At 36.1% G+C, this 12,919-nt stretch overlaps 1 protein-coding gene across 7 annotated transcripts in view; it reads left to right on the top strand.

Annotated features, from left to right (window-relative positions):
• The window catches only part of CLOCK (clock circadian regulator), a 126,036-nt gene that overhangs the window by 64,725 nt on the left and 48,392 nt on the right, over nt 1-12,919 (top strand). For 6 of the 7 annotated variants that reach the window (XM_055434509.2, XM_055434511.2, XM_055434513.2 and 3 more), the window contains 3 exons: nt 1,127-1,275; nt 4,288-4,379; nt 10,509-10,598. In XM_055434509.2, coding sequence (XP_055290484.1) covers nt 1,127-1,275; nt 4,288-4,379; nt 10,509-10,598 — 331 coding nt within the window. Of the gene's footprint in view, nt 1-1,126; nt 1,276-4,287; nt 4,380-10,508; nt 10,599-12,919 lie in introns of those variants that run through there. The other variant, XM_055434514.2, reaches the window with a different exon arrangement.

Genomic DNA, 12,919 nt, shown 5'->3' with positions numbered 1-12,919 from the left:
CCCCGCCCCCTTTCTCACTCAGCCTTCATGATTCAATTTAGCACACTTAGGAGTTTCCATAGGATTTAGGTGAATTTCTTGAAAGGGGTTATCTTTGTCCAGTATTCCTAGCCCTTGTTAGCACAGTCTCTATCATTGTAACAAAGAGTTTAGTGTTTGGTGAGGGGGTCAGTTAATTTCTATTATGTTTCTTAAGAGGTTTTTTTGTATTTCTTCCCAGTACTAATATGGAATAAATGCTCTTTCTTTACTGAAAAAAATTAAATTAATAGAATTATCCTCTGACCTTTTGGGAAAGTAGTATACTTTGTTTAAACAAAAACTGAATTCTAAAGTCTGACTTCACAAAAGCATAGTTAGAAATGTTACAGAATGATTAGTTTCTCTGTAAATAATTGTATTTATCTTACAAGTTCTCAGTGCAACTAAGCATTTGCTCCTGGTTACTGCTTCACATAGAACAGTGGGAATTATTCATTTAGCACATATATTTTGAGCACTTACTGTTTGTTAGGTATTATGCTTAAGTGCTTAGATGGAAAAATTTGGGCTCTGCTATCAAGAAGCCCACAGCCCAGTGAAGAGATAGCTATGTAAGCAAGTGGTTACAGCTCTGTATTAGAGGCTGGGATAGAGGAGTAAAGAGGACGAATGTGTGGGTAAGCCTGAGGGTAGAGAGATTTTCATCTTTAGATTTCTGTTTATAATTTAAAGCTTACAGGAGATAACTTTCTCCTATTCAGTGATTTTTAATAATTTGTATTTATATTTTATATGTACTTTCACAAACTATCTCAGTAATAATAATAATAGCCTTGTAAGGGAAACACAAATTCTTGATAATTATTAGATTCAGTAAAACTTGAGATTTGAATATCATTTGTCTTAAAAACAGATATGCCAGGTGCTTAATATGTAAAAGTTTCTTTAGTGGTTAAGCCAAGAAGAAAAATTACTGTCCTAATTAACTATATTGTTGGTAACCTAGAATATGAACATTCTTTACCATTTGTAGTCACAGAAGTATGTGCTCTGTGGTCATGTCCATATTGAGCATTGTATTAAACTATTTGTGTAGTTAAATGGATTGTTTGAAAGCTGCTTATGTAATTTTTTATTCCATCAGAGTATCTAGAAACAAATCTGAAAAGAAACGTAGAGATCAGTTTAATGTTCTCATTAAAGAACTGGGATCCATGCTTCCTGGTAATGCTAGAAAAATGGACAAATCTACTGTTCTACAGAAGAGCATCGATTTTTTACGAAAACATAAAGGTACATTTTTAACTTTGTAAAATGGATTTTTTAAAAAAAATAACAGACTCTCTCTTAAGGCATAATGTGATAGAATCTTGTCAGTGATGCTTGAGACTGGATGCTTCCTAACCTTTTTTTAAGAGAAAGAAACAATTGCCTTTTAATGATTCCCGGGTATGATCTTTCTTTCATTCAACAAACATTTATTTAGTGCCTACTATATCCTTGGCTTCCCTGGTGGCTCAGGTGGTAAAGAATCTCCCCGCAATGCGGGAGACCTGAGTTCAGTTCCTGGGTTGGGAAGATCCCCTGGAGGAGGGCATGGTGACACGCTCCAGTATTCTTGCCTGGAGAATCCCTGTGGACAGAGGAGCCTGGCGGGCTACAGTCCATGAGGTTGCAAAGAGTCAGACATGACTGAGCGACTAACACACATAGCCTAGATTCTTGTGGTGCAGGGTAATAGTTCTGACCCTCAAGTAACTCAAACCAAGGGAGACAAATAATATATAAATAGCTAATTACAATGCAAGTAATTATAATATGAGTGGTGCTTGTAAAGAATATTTATGTGAGAATACAGAGGAAAGAATGTGTCAGAGAAGTCATAAAACCAGTTGATTTTTCAACTGAGTCTTCCTTTTATCTTAAGGAAAACAGCATTTCACATGGAGGGAGTAACGTGTAAAACCAGAGAAGCAAGGAGAGGTCAGTTTAACTGGAGCATAGAATTGAGTTGGAAAGTTATGAGTGTATTTGGAAGAGAATCGAGTCAGATCATGAGATATGTAATTTAAACAGATTACTTCAGTGACTAGGAAATAAACATGGTGTTAAAGTGATTATTTGTTAAAGAAAATCACTTTGAGTAAATACGTCATGGAAAGGAAATTTTAGAGAATAGTAAGTATTTTGGTACTTAACAGATGCTACTTAATAGAAAATAGGTGAAAAACTTGTAGAAGGACATTTCCTTTTTCAGATGCAAATAAACTACAGAACTTCTCAAAAGAGAATTTGTAACTAGTGCTTTTGTTTCTTGCTAGCTCACTCTGTAATATATTACTAGCCTGGTGTATGCTTCACCACTGTTTAAAATTATTTTTGTTAATTTTATTAATACCATGACCCCCACCCTCTCTGCTGCCAGTAAAGCAGTAGCTCTTTCTTGTACCTCATCCTCTTCTGCATCTCTGAAGCACTGGAAATTTTTACCTGCCCTCCACTGGCTTTCTTTTTCCTTTTTCTGAGATACACTGAACTTCTTCATTCACCTCTCTCTCCCAACCGAGCTAACTTCTTTCCTCTTTCTGCCCTCTGACCATGACGTTTCTCTAGGTCTTATCTTGTATTCATGCTTTCTCTATGCTCTTACCCTTGGTTTTGCCTCTCTGTTAAACTCCTAAGTCTGTGTTTTTAGATGCAGACTTTACAGTTTTTCATTTCCAGGTAACTTCTGGATCTTTGGTTTTGAATGTTCTTAGACTCAACGCATCTAAAATTGAATTCATTTTCATTTTGTTGAGTCATCTCTTTCTTTCAGTTTTCCATTTTCACTCCATAATCCTTTCACTCCCCTGGGACTCAAACCTGAGAAGAGTTTTGCATTTTTTCATCTTCTTTAGTGTACAGTATCACAGTTGCCACATTTTGTTGATTCTTCTAGTAATGTGTCAAAATTGCTGGTGTTCATTTTTACTGCCTAAGTTGTCATTACATTCTATCTCTACAAATGGTATTCTCACTAGTTTCTTTGTCCTTTGTTAGTGCACTCATTCCTCAAACATGTAGCAGTTCAGTAAATGATTGTTGAATGAAATGATATGCATGCATAATTATTTCCCCCTGACAATAGAGGACTAATTTTGGCATTCAGATTTTTTTTTAAAAGTTGGCCTTATGGTTCTCACGAAATTAAAATTTACCTGAAATTGAAAGGTAATTCTTACGTACTTATTACTCTAAAAATAAACCTGGGTTTAGCTAAACTTGATGGAATTTGTTTATGGATTTAAGTCCTTTTTTCTAAATGTATATAATTGATGTGAATTTGAAAAGCATGATTATATTCTACAGAATTAGTAGCTGTAATTATTCATATCTAATACAGACATTTCCAATATGCCAAATTTGAGGTGCCAATTTTTTATGCTATATTTATATATCTGGTAATAGAGAAATCAAAACAACTTAGTCCATATTTTCCACTGCAAGATAGAGTATATTTTGTGGAGTAAAATCTATGATATGTATTTTAATTTTACTTGGTTGTTTTAATATGTCTGCATTTAAATTTGAAAAAATATTGCCTAAGTACAGATTTCATCATTTATGAATAGCTTTTTATAACAATCCATAAGAAGTATGTTGCAAAATAAACTATAATAATTGTGTTAAAATATGTGCCGAAAGTGAGGGTATCTCCAAATTTTGACCAGCTTCCTACCACTAAGAAAACATGACAGAGGACACAGAGCAGAATCACTCTGGGTTTATTACTATAAGGTTTTTGCCTAGAATTTTAATTTAGTCTCTTTGATTAATTAAGAATACAACACCTTAGACTGGGAAGAATCTCTGCCTGGCAATAGGCAGGCCTAAACTAATTCTTTTTTAAAAGCAGACTGACTGATCTCCTTGGCTCCTTTCCTCCAGGTTTATGTCCTTAGGTCTGTTCTAGGTACTGCTGTTTGAAAGGGAAAGAAAGGGGAAAGAATGTATTTCTAATGATTGATCTAGTCTGCTTATTCTGATTCTTATTTGATCATTGTGTAAAGCAGGAAGCAATCGCAGGACAGTCAGGAACAAAGATTCTCAAATTTTCTCCCCAGAGAAAATTCAGAGACTGGCATTTTCAAGAAACTAGTCTTAAAGTTATCCAAATTATTCAAGCAGATGACCTGCTACATTAGCTCAAATATTTCATCATACCAGAATTTGGAACTCCTGATACCTACCTGGACCAATAAATGTTATTGACTATGGCTCTCCTCTTTAATTAGTGCCACTAATGTGTCAATCTGTTTACAGAAATCACTGCACAGTCAGACGCTAGTGAAATTCGACAGGACTGGAAACCTACATTCCTTAGTAATGAAGAGTTTACACAATTAATGCTAGAGGTATGTCCAGATTAATTTTTGAAAAGTTTTATTTTCTTAAGAAATCACAGGGGTTACCAATTCTAGTATAGATTTAACAGTATTAGTTAATACTGAAAAATCTTAATTCAGTGTAAGTCAACCAACTATTCATTTAAGTTAACTGATGTAAGTATTGTAATAACATAGTACTGTATGTGGTAAAATAATGCCAAATCTTTGTGCTTTCAATATCATCTGAATTTTTGAGAGGCTTAATAAGTCATAAACCTATAACTAACAAGTTCTCTACCTGGATAACACTAACATTTAAATGAAAAATAAAATATATTATTCATCACATAGTAAATATTATGAAATTATTTTATTGGACAGTAGGATTTTTTTCAACAAATTAAAATCCACCTAAACACAGCATAAAATGATACTAAATGAAGTATTTTGAAAATATTAAAATAATGAAATATACATTGAAAGGCAACTCTTCTCATTTTAAATAGAAACTTCTAAAAGGTTTTCCTTCTAAAAGTAGATGTTCTTCCATGACAGAATTAATTTTGAATACAGTTCAGATCATATTTACTTAGAATTGCAAAACTTAATATGGTCACACAATCAGTTATAAAATCCACAAAAATTTTGAGTCACTCATACCTATCAGGTTTACTTTTTAAACATTTCCAGTTTAGATTAATAAGGATATCTTCATGCACACAAAGTACAGAGTTCAGTATCAGATTTCTATGAAAGCTTTTTTCCCCCCAAAAAAACTAATAATAAATAAAGGTGGTGTTATACTTGGGTGTTAACAGTTAAGGACAAGAAAAGTAGATAAGCAAAAGAAGCCAGAGACAGAAGGAGTAGAAGAAAACAATTGAAGAGATTGTTAAATAATTGGCATTTCTTATTCTGTTTGTTCAGGTTTGTTATTTTAGACTTTAAGCATGTATCTCTGTGGTATATGTGTATGTAAGAACTATGTCTCACGTGTCTTTGCATGTTCACTAAAGTCCGAAGCAACAGTCCTTTGCTGAATTATTTTTCTGTTTTTACTAGGTAGAACAGTTAATTGCTGGATTGTCTTTATATATTCAGCAGAAATGTCACCATATGAAAATTTATTTGAGTGTAAATACATTGTATATATACTTAAAGCCATGCTTAAAATCTGAAAAAAATAACTGAGCACATCTTGCTGCTGCTGCTGCTGCTGCTAAGTCACTTCAGTCGTGTCCGACTCTGTGTGACCCCATAGATGGAAGCCCACCAGGCTCCCCCGTCCCTGGGATTCTCCAGGCAAGAACACTGGAGTGGGTTGCCATTTCCTTCTCCAGTGTGTGAAAGTGAAAAGTGAAAGTGAAGTCGCTCAGTCGGGTCCAACCCTTAGCGACCCCATGGACTGCAGCCTACCAGGCTGCTCCATCCATGGGATTTTCTAGGCAAGAGTACTGGAGTGGCTTGCCATTGCCTTCTCCGGAGCACATCTTACATACTATTATTACCTCACTGAATCCTCACAGTAATCTTATGAAGATATACTATTAGTATTCCTTTCTTACTTTCAGATGAGGAAATTGAGCAAAGGGATTATGAAATTTGCTCAGAATAAAACTAATCCTGAGCCAGGATTCTTTGCAGGGAAACTAGCCTCTGATCCCTGTGGCCCCAGTCCCTGTGCCCACTGCTGCTCATGGCACTTCTTTTCAGTGAAAGTGAGCTGTGGGACAGAACTTTGAGCTTGGTAACCAGCAATTAGCTCTTTAAATTAGTGGACACAAGTTACAAACCAAATAATAGTTCCAATTAATTTTTTCTTCTCTAAAAATGAGTTTGACATTGTCCAAAATTATCTCTTTAGATTAAGTAATACATTTATGAAAGGGTGCAAGCAAGCTAATGTTTGTAACCCCAAGAAGAAATCAACTCATTTAATTGTTCTTTAAATTTTTCTTTATTTCTCAGTGCCATGATTCAATACCATCTGTGTTATCATAAATCCTTTTAAAAACCTTTTTGTTCATTTGGTTGTGTTGGGTCTTAGTTGTAGCATGTGGGATCCTCTTTGTGGTGCATGGACTCTCTAGCTGTGACATGCAGGCTCTAGGGTGCAAGGGCTCAGATTGTGGCTAGCAAGCTTAGTTGCTACCAGGCACATGGGATCTTACTTCCCTGACTAAGGATTGAACCTGTGTCCCCTGCACTGCAAGGCAGGTTTTTAACGACTAGACACCAGAGACGTCTCAGTCATAAACTCTTTACTTACCCTGCATTATTGGTGTGAAAATTTTCTTTTTTTTAATAATTTTTCTTCATTTATTTTTTTTGACCTTTTTTGCCACACTGAGCAGCATGCAGGATCTTATTTCTCTAACCAGGGATCGAACCCGCACCCCCTGCAGTGAAAGTGTAGAATCCTAACTGCTCGACTGCCAGGAAGTCCCCCCAAATTTTCTTATAAATTTTATAAATTAATGTAATATCTATACATTACATTATAGATATTGTATAGATATCTATAATGATATAGATATCAGAAACTTAGGAAGGTAAATTACCTATTCAATAATAAGCTAAATCAAGAATAATTGTCTTCAAATTTTTCTTTACAGTGAACAGATTTTAACTTAATTGTGAAGACACATGTAGTACATATGTAGTATTAAAAATAACTAAATCAAAGAGTCTAGAGTTTATAATCTTATATATAACAGAATATTTAAACATGTTAATTTTGAAACTATAAATTAGTTTTCTCATGATTATCCTCACAGCTTTTGAAATTACATTCCTGAAAATTATTACATTTACTAACTTTAATATGTGAAGCATATTTTTGATTTTTAGTGAATATTTGCAACTGCTAAGTAGGCATTTTAATGTTCATATGCCAAGATTGAAGGATATGTATAATTGTGTGTATTGTAACTTGGGTTCAGCTAACCTAGTTGTGTTGTTGTTAGTTTATCATGTTGATCAGATTACAGTTAGGCAGTCTGGATGCCCTTTTCAGCAGAATTTCAGATGTAGGTTGTGTCTAGGAATGTTAGAGCCGCTAGCAGAAGAACTGGGGTCATCCAACTCAAGCTCTTCATTTTATGGATGATGCCTGGAGAGACTGTAGCTTGTCCAATCAGCTAATTAAAGAACTGAGGCTAAGATCTTAAAATTCACTTATACCTTGTGTGTTGGCTGTCTCTCTTCATTCTTGCATTGCCACCCATCCCTCTCCCTCTTGTTTCTGATGCTTAAGGAATATTCTTTTCTACCCATGTTGGGGATGTTGAGATTGACCAAGGAAATAAGGGCAATTTAGCCTTACCATACCTCTGTACCAAGTTCTCTCTGCATGGAGTCATATCCTGGTACAAAGTTCTTTCCTCTTGACAGCTGGCAGCTCTCCCCAGTACTCTACAAGGGAAGGGCCAGGGCCCTGCCTTCCTCATCTCAAGGAGGTTCTGTTCCCTTCTTTGGGACTTCCATTCAGTCTTGCCAGATTAAGTACTCACTAAGTAAACAACCAAGATGTTTACGGGCCTCTTGATATATGCAAAGTAGATGTAGATGTCAAATAGTAAGATGAGTTTTAACTAATGAGCCCTTTCCCTCCTATCATACAACGTGGACAAGGGATAACCTTCACAGTCTTCAGCCTTGAGATAAGGACTTCCTTCTGTCTTGTTTCACATCTCTCGAGTCTTCTTCCTCAAAGCCTCTCCTGTTTTGGTGTATGTACCTACCTTCTTGGAAAATTACATCCTTCCATTCAAAAGAAGTTTGAACTCTGGATCCTTTCTTGTGTTGAGACTTGGCGAAATGCTGATGCAGGCCTTTCTCTGCTGAATCTTTACCTGCTTCTGAAGAGAAAGGGGCAGGCTCTGCTTCTGGGAGTGGGATCAGGTCATTAAGAGTTCTGATTTTACTTTATCCACCTCACAGAAGAGAGCTGCATCCTAATTCCTAGTAGGTCTCCGAGGAACAAGTAGAGATTATCAAGAGATCATCATAGTAATTTGCTTTCAAAGATGACACAGTCTAGCTTCATGTGAGAAAAGCGTGTTCTTAACATCATTTTGACCCTTTTCCTAAGGAAATAATACTGGCTTAATTGTACTAAAGAGTTTTTGTGAAAATTTCATGCATTTGCTTAACTTAGAAGGTTTCATCCCTTCCCCTTACATTAGCCAGGAATGAGTTTGTCTGAGCCATTCTGGAAGGCAGGCGTCTGCTCAGATTAATTACTTTCTGATGCCCAGACGTCTTCCCTCAGTAAAGGGGAGGTGGGGGGATGCCTTTTTCCATACGTCCACCATATTCCTCAACAATTACTTACAATTAGAGGGAGGTTGCTCTGACTCTCAGACACATGAGTAACATGAAAGTATTTTTTATTTGCCGTGTGTCACCCATTTGCCAGGTGCTGCAGATATACAATAGTGCAAATACAGTATAGTTCTTACCAGAATTGTATCCTTTGAGAGAGCCCTGTACTTACACAAGAAATTCAGATTTAGTGTGATGACCATTTGATAGAAGAGGAACTCCTCTTATGATACACTTTATCTGCTCTGTATCTCTAGTATCTTTGTTTTTTTTTTACGTTACTCATTTGTTTATGGCTGCTCTGGGTCTCGGCTGCTGTGTGCTGGCTTTCTCTAGTTGCAGCGAGTGGGGACTGTGCTCTAATTGCAGTGCATGGGCTTCTCATTGCCATGGCTTCTCTTGTGGAGTGTGGGCTGTAGGTGTGCAGGCTTCAATAGTTGCAGCATGCAGGCTCAGTAGTTGTAAAACATGGGTTTAGTTACCCCATGGCATGTGGGATCTTTCCTGCCCAGGGATCAAACCCATATCCCCTGCCTTGGCAGGCGAATTCTCAGCCACTGGACCACCAGGGAAGTCTTCAACATTTTTTCCTTTGGATCTTCTTTTCCTCAGCCTGAAAATATATTTCAGTTACTTTTTCTAAAAAAATGACTTCCCTTGATACTTTGTCCTCTCAAAATGTGTCCTTTCATGACCTTGAACAAAGTGTTGTATAATAGCCTTCTGATGATCCACCCATCTCTAAACTCATTGTAGTATGACACTCCTTCCTGTTGACATAACTCTTGAAAGTCAGCAAAATTCAGTCCTCATTTTTTTATTCCTTGTCTTGTTTGATCCCATATTTTACTGAACCATCCATTTTCCTCCTCACTCACTTTCTCATTCTTTCCTCCATTGACTTCATCAGCAGCAGTGTATTCTGTCCTGTCTGTCATTTTCTCTGGCACGTTCACTCTTCCTCATACCCGTAGATAGATAATACCCCAAACATTTGTCTTTGGCATCCTTTTCATTTTTGCAGATCTCATTTCTTCAGCTTCCACTTTGGTGCCTAGGATTCTCAGATGGAAAAACTTTGTGAGACATGAATAGAGTATTGCTTTTTGTTAAGTATTGTTCCCCTGTGCTGACTCCTTTCCTGAATTCTTAACATCACATTTCCTAATGCTTGCCTAAGTCCTTTCTTCTCTGTTTTTACTGCTACTAATTTCATTTGGATTCTCCTTAACCTCTCTGATTATTCCAAAGGCCACTGAAATTTTCCTCTTAATTCACTTTTTCCTCAAAATCCATTTTACACATTGCTTCCAGACCACTCTTAAACAAAGTTCATATGTCTTGCCCTGATAATTCAAAGCCTTCCATGATCTGACCTCACTCTATTTTTTCAGTTTATTCCCTTTCAGTTTGTTCCCCATGTATCTCCCTGTGCTTCAGTCATACACTTTTGTTAATATTATATATGTGATGGTGATAATGTGTTCTTTTGTTGGCCAAAGACATATTGTTGATGGCATCTGTGCTTTGGAAATATTAACATCTTCAAATAAGACCCTCGTTGTATAATAACATATCATAAACGTAGAACATTAAGTCTCTGTCTTTTACAAACTTGCCATCCAGTAATGGTCATAGAGTGATATATTTCTTCCAGAAGCATCTTAAAATGCTCTAAGATAGATACTAAGGTATTGTAAAGGGGAAAAGCTAATATTTTGACAGTACTCTAGAAATTTCCAGTTCTTTGTGATTTATCTTAGATTTTTATGTTTGTCCTATGAAATACTTTTTTCTTTTCATTTAACTGACCATTGTGTTTAATTTCAGGCTCTTGATGGTTTTTTTTTAGCAATCATGACAGATGGAAGCATTATATATGTGTCTGAGAGTATAACTTCATTGCTTGAACATTTACCGGTAAGTATAAAAATCCTGTGATCTCTTTCTCACTTTAAAAAAAAATTGTTTTATTAATATGTTTATTTTTGGAGGATAATTGATTTACAATATTGTGATGGTTTCTGCTGTATAGCAGCATGAATCAACCATAGGTATATATATGTCCCCTCCCTCTTGAACCTCCCACCCCATCTTTCTCACTTAATGCCTATTTTTAAATGTTCTAAAACCTAAAGAAGTGAAGCCCCAGAGCACTGTTCAACAATGATTAGAGTGGGGATGAGACCTCTAAGTATGTCTTCATTTTAGTATGGCTGTATTTTTTCAGGTCAGTCATGACTGTCATATGTAACAACTAAATATTCAACTCCTACTTTAACCTCTATTCTTCCTGTCTTTATTCTAATGCTGAGTTTTCAATATTAACTTTAATCAGTGTGGTGGTGATGTCACTTATTCGTTGAAAATATCTTGGGAATAACTAAATTTCTACTGAGATATTTGTTGCAGCTAAATAATAATTTTCTCAAAAGAATGACTTACAAGAACTTGCTGAAAATAATAGATAAGAACTTTTGTGCTCTGTGGCTTGAGTTGATATATTTTAATTCCCATATTCCATTTGTTCTTAATATGACCCAAAGGGTAGATAATCAGAAAAGAATTATATGTAAATTTTGATTAGAATGGTGAGTACCTGAATTATGCGTTTGCTGTTTTACTTAACATATATTTATTAAATAAACATCTATGCTACCAGATACTATGCTAGGTGCTATACTCCAGTTGACAGTTTTTATGAATTTAAAGTTTTTGTTGAATATGTAATATTCTCATATAAGGTGATGTTACACAAAAATGGGTTTGCGTCTTGGTGGATGTCAGGCTGTTAGACACAACCAAGCCAAAGATTAGGAGAAGAAAGGATCTATTATTACTTGCAGCAAGTAAGAACACCGGTATCTTTCCTAAAGCAGTATCTCTCCGAACAGCAAAATTCGGGAATTTTTAAGCTAAGAGTACATGCATATTCATGAAGGGACTTGAGCAGAGGAGAATTCAGTATAAAAGTAGGGCAGAGGTCAACAGCGTCTAAGCTTTACTTGATTGAAGTGAGAAAAGGTCATACATCATCATCATATTCTCCACTTAGCAGAGGGCCTTGGTTTCCTATAGAACTCTGGCATATTTTATATATATCCTTTGAGGAGGAACTGGAACTCTGCTTTCACTGCACTGTTGTTTGCCTGCCCTTTCTCTGTTCCTGTATTCCTTTGTTCCCTTAAGATCATTCATTCCGTTCCGTTCCATTCAGTCGCTCAGTTGTGTCCGACTCTTTGCGACCCTGTGGACTGTAGATCATTCATTACTAATTAATATTCCTTCAAGGGCTAGCATTGTGGCCAGGCTTAGATTACAGAATGGCTTCTCTTATGTCAAGAAAGCTATTTCTGGTTCTCTTTCTCTGGGAACCCCCTAACTTATTGGCTTAAAATTGGGTTTGGATGTAAATATTTTGAAGTTACTTATAAATTACTCTTAAAATGCCATCTCTTGAAAATGTGTAACAATACAAAGTCATCTATTCTGTAAAGATTTCTTTAAGGAGTTTTTGAAAAGCAGTATCTCCTTCCCTCTGATTACGCTAGTTTTGTACCTTATGAAGAGAATTTATACTTAAAAGGCCAAATTCCAGAAGGGTACTTTGTTTCTGAAAGCTAGGCAGTAAATAATTTTCTGATTTCTGTGTCACACAGAAAATTACTTGGCTTTACTGCTTCTCTGGGGCAGACCAAAGAACAGACTGATAACTGAATTTTTCTGGACACCTGTTTCCTTAAGAAAAAATTTGCATAGTAAGAAAAGCCAGGGAAAGAAATCCTTTGTGGGATTATGATATGACTAAGATAAGATTAATTAGAGATTATTAAGATTAATAAGAGGTGGCAAGAATACACAGAAGAACTGTACAAAAAAGATCTTCACGACCAAGATAATCACAATGGTGTGATCACTCACCTGGAGCCAGACATCTTGGAATGTGAAGTCAAGTGGGCCTTAGAAAGCATCACTACAAACAAAGCTAGTGGAGGTGATGGAATTCCAGTTGAGCTATTTCACATCCTAAAAGATGATGCTGTGAAAGTGCTGCACTCAATATGCCAGCAAATTTGGAAAACTCAGCAGTGGCCCCAGGACTGGAAAAGGTCAGTCTTCATTCCAATCCCAAAGAAAGGCAATGCCAAAGAATGCTCAAACTACCGCACAATTGCACTCATCTCACATGCTAGTGAAGTCATGCTCAAAATTCTCCAAGCCATGCTTCAGCAATATGTGAA

This window comes from Moschus berezovskii, chromosome 5, assembly GCF_049115385.1.
Source record: "Moschus berezovskii isolate FMDL1 chromosome 5, NW_MosBer_1.0, whole genome shotgun sequence".
NCBI lineage: Eukaryota > Metazoa > Chordata > Mammalia > Artiodactyla > Moschidae > Moschus > Moschus berezovskii.
This window is presented reverse-complemented; position numbering and strand designations above follow the sequence as displayed.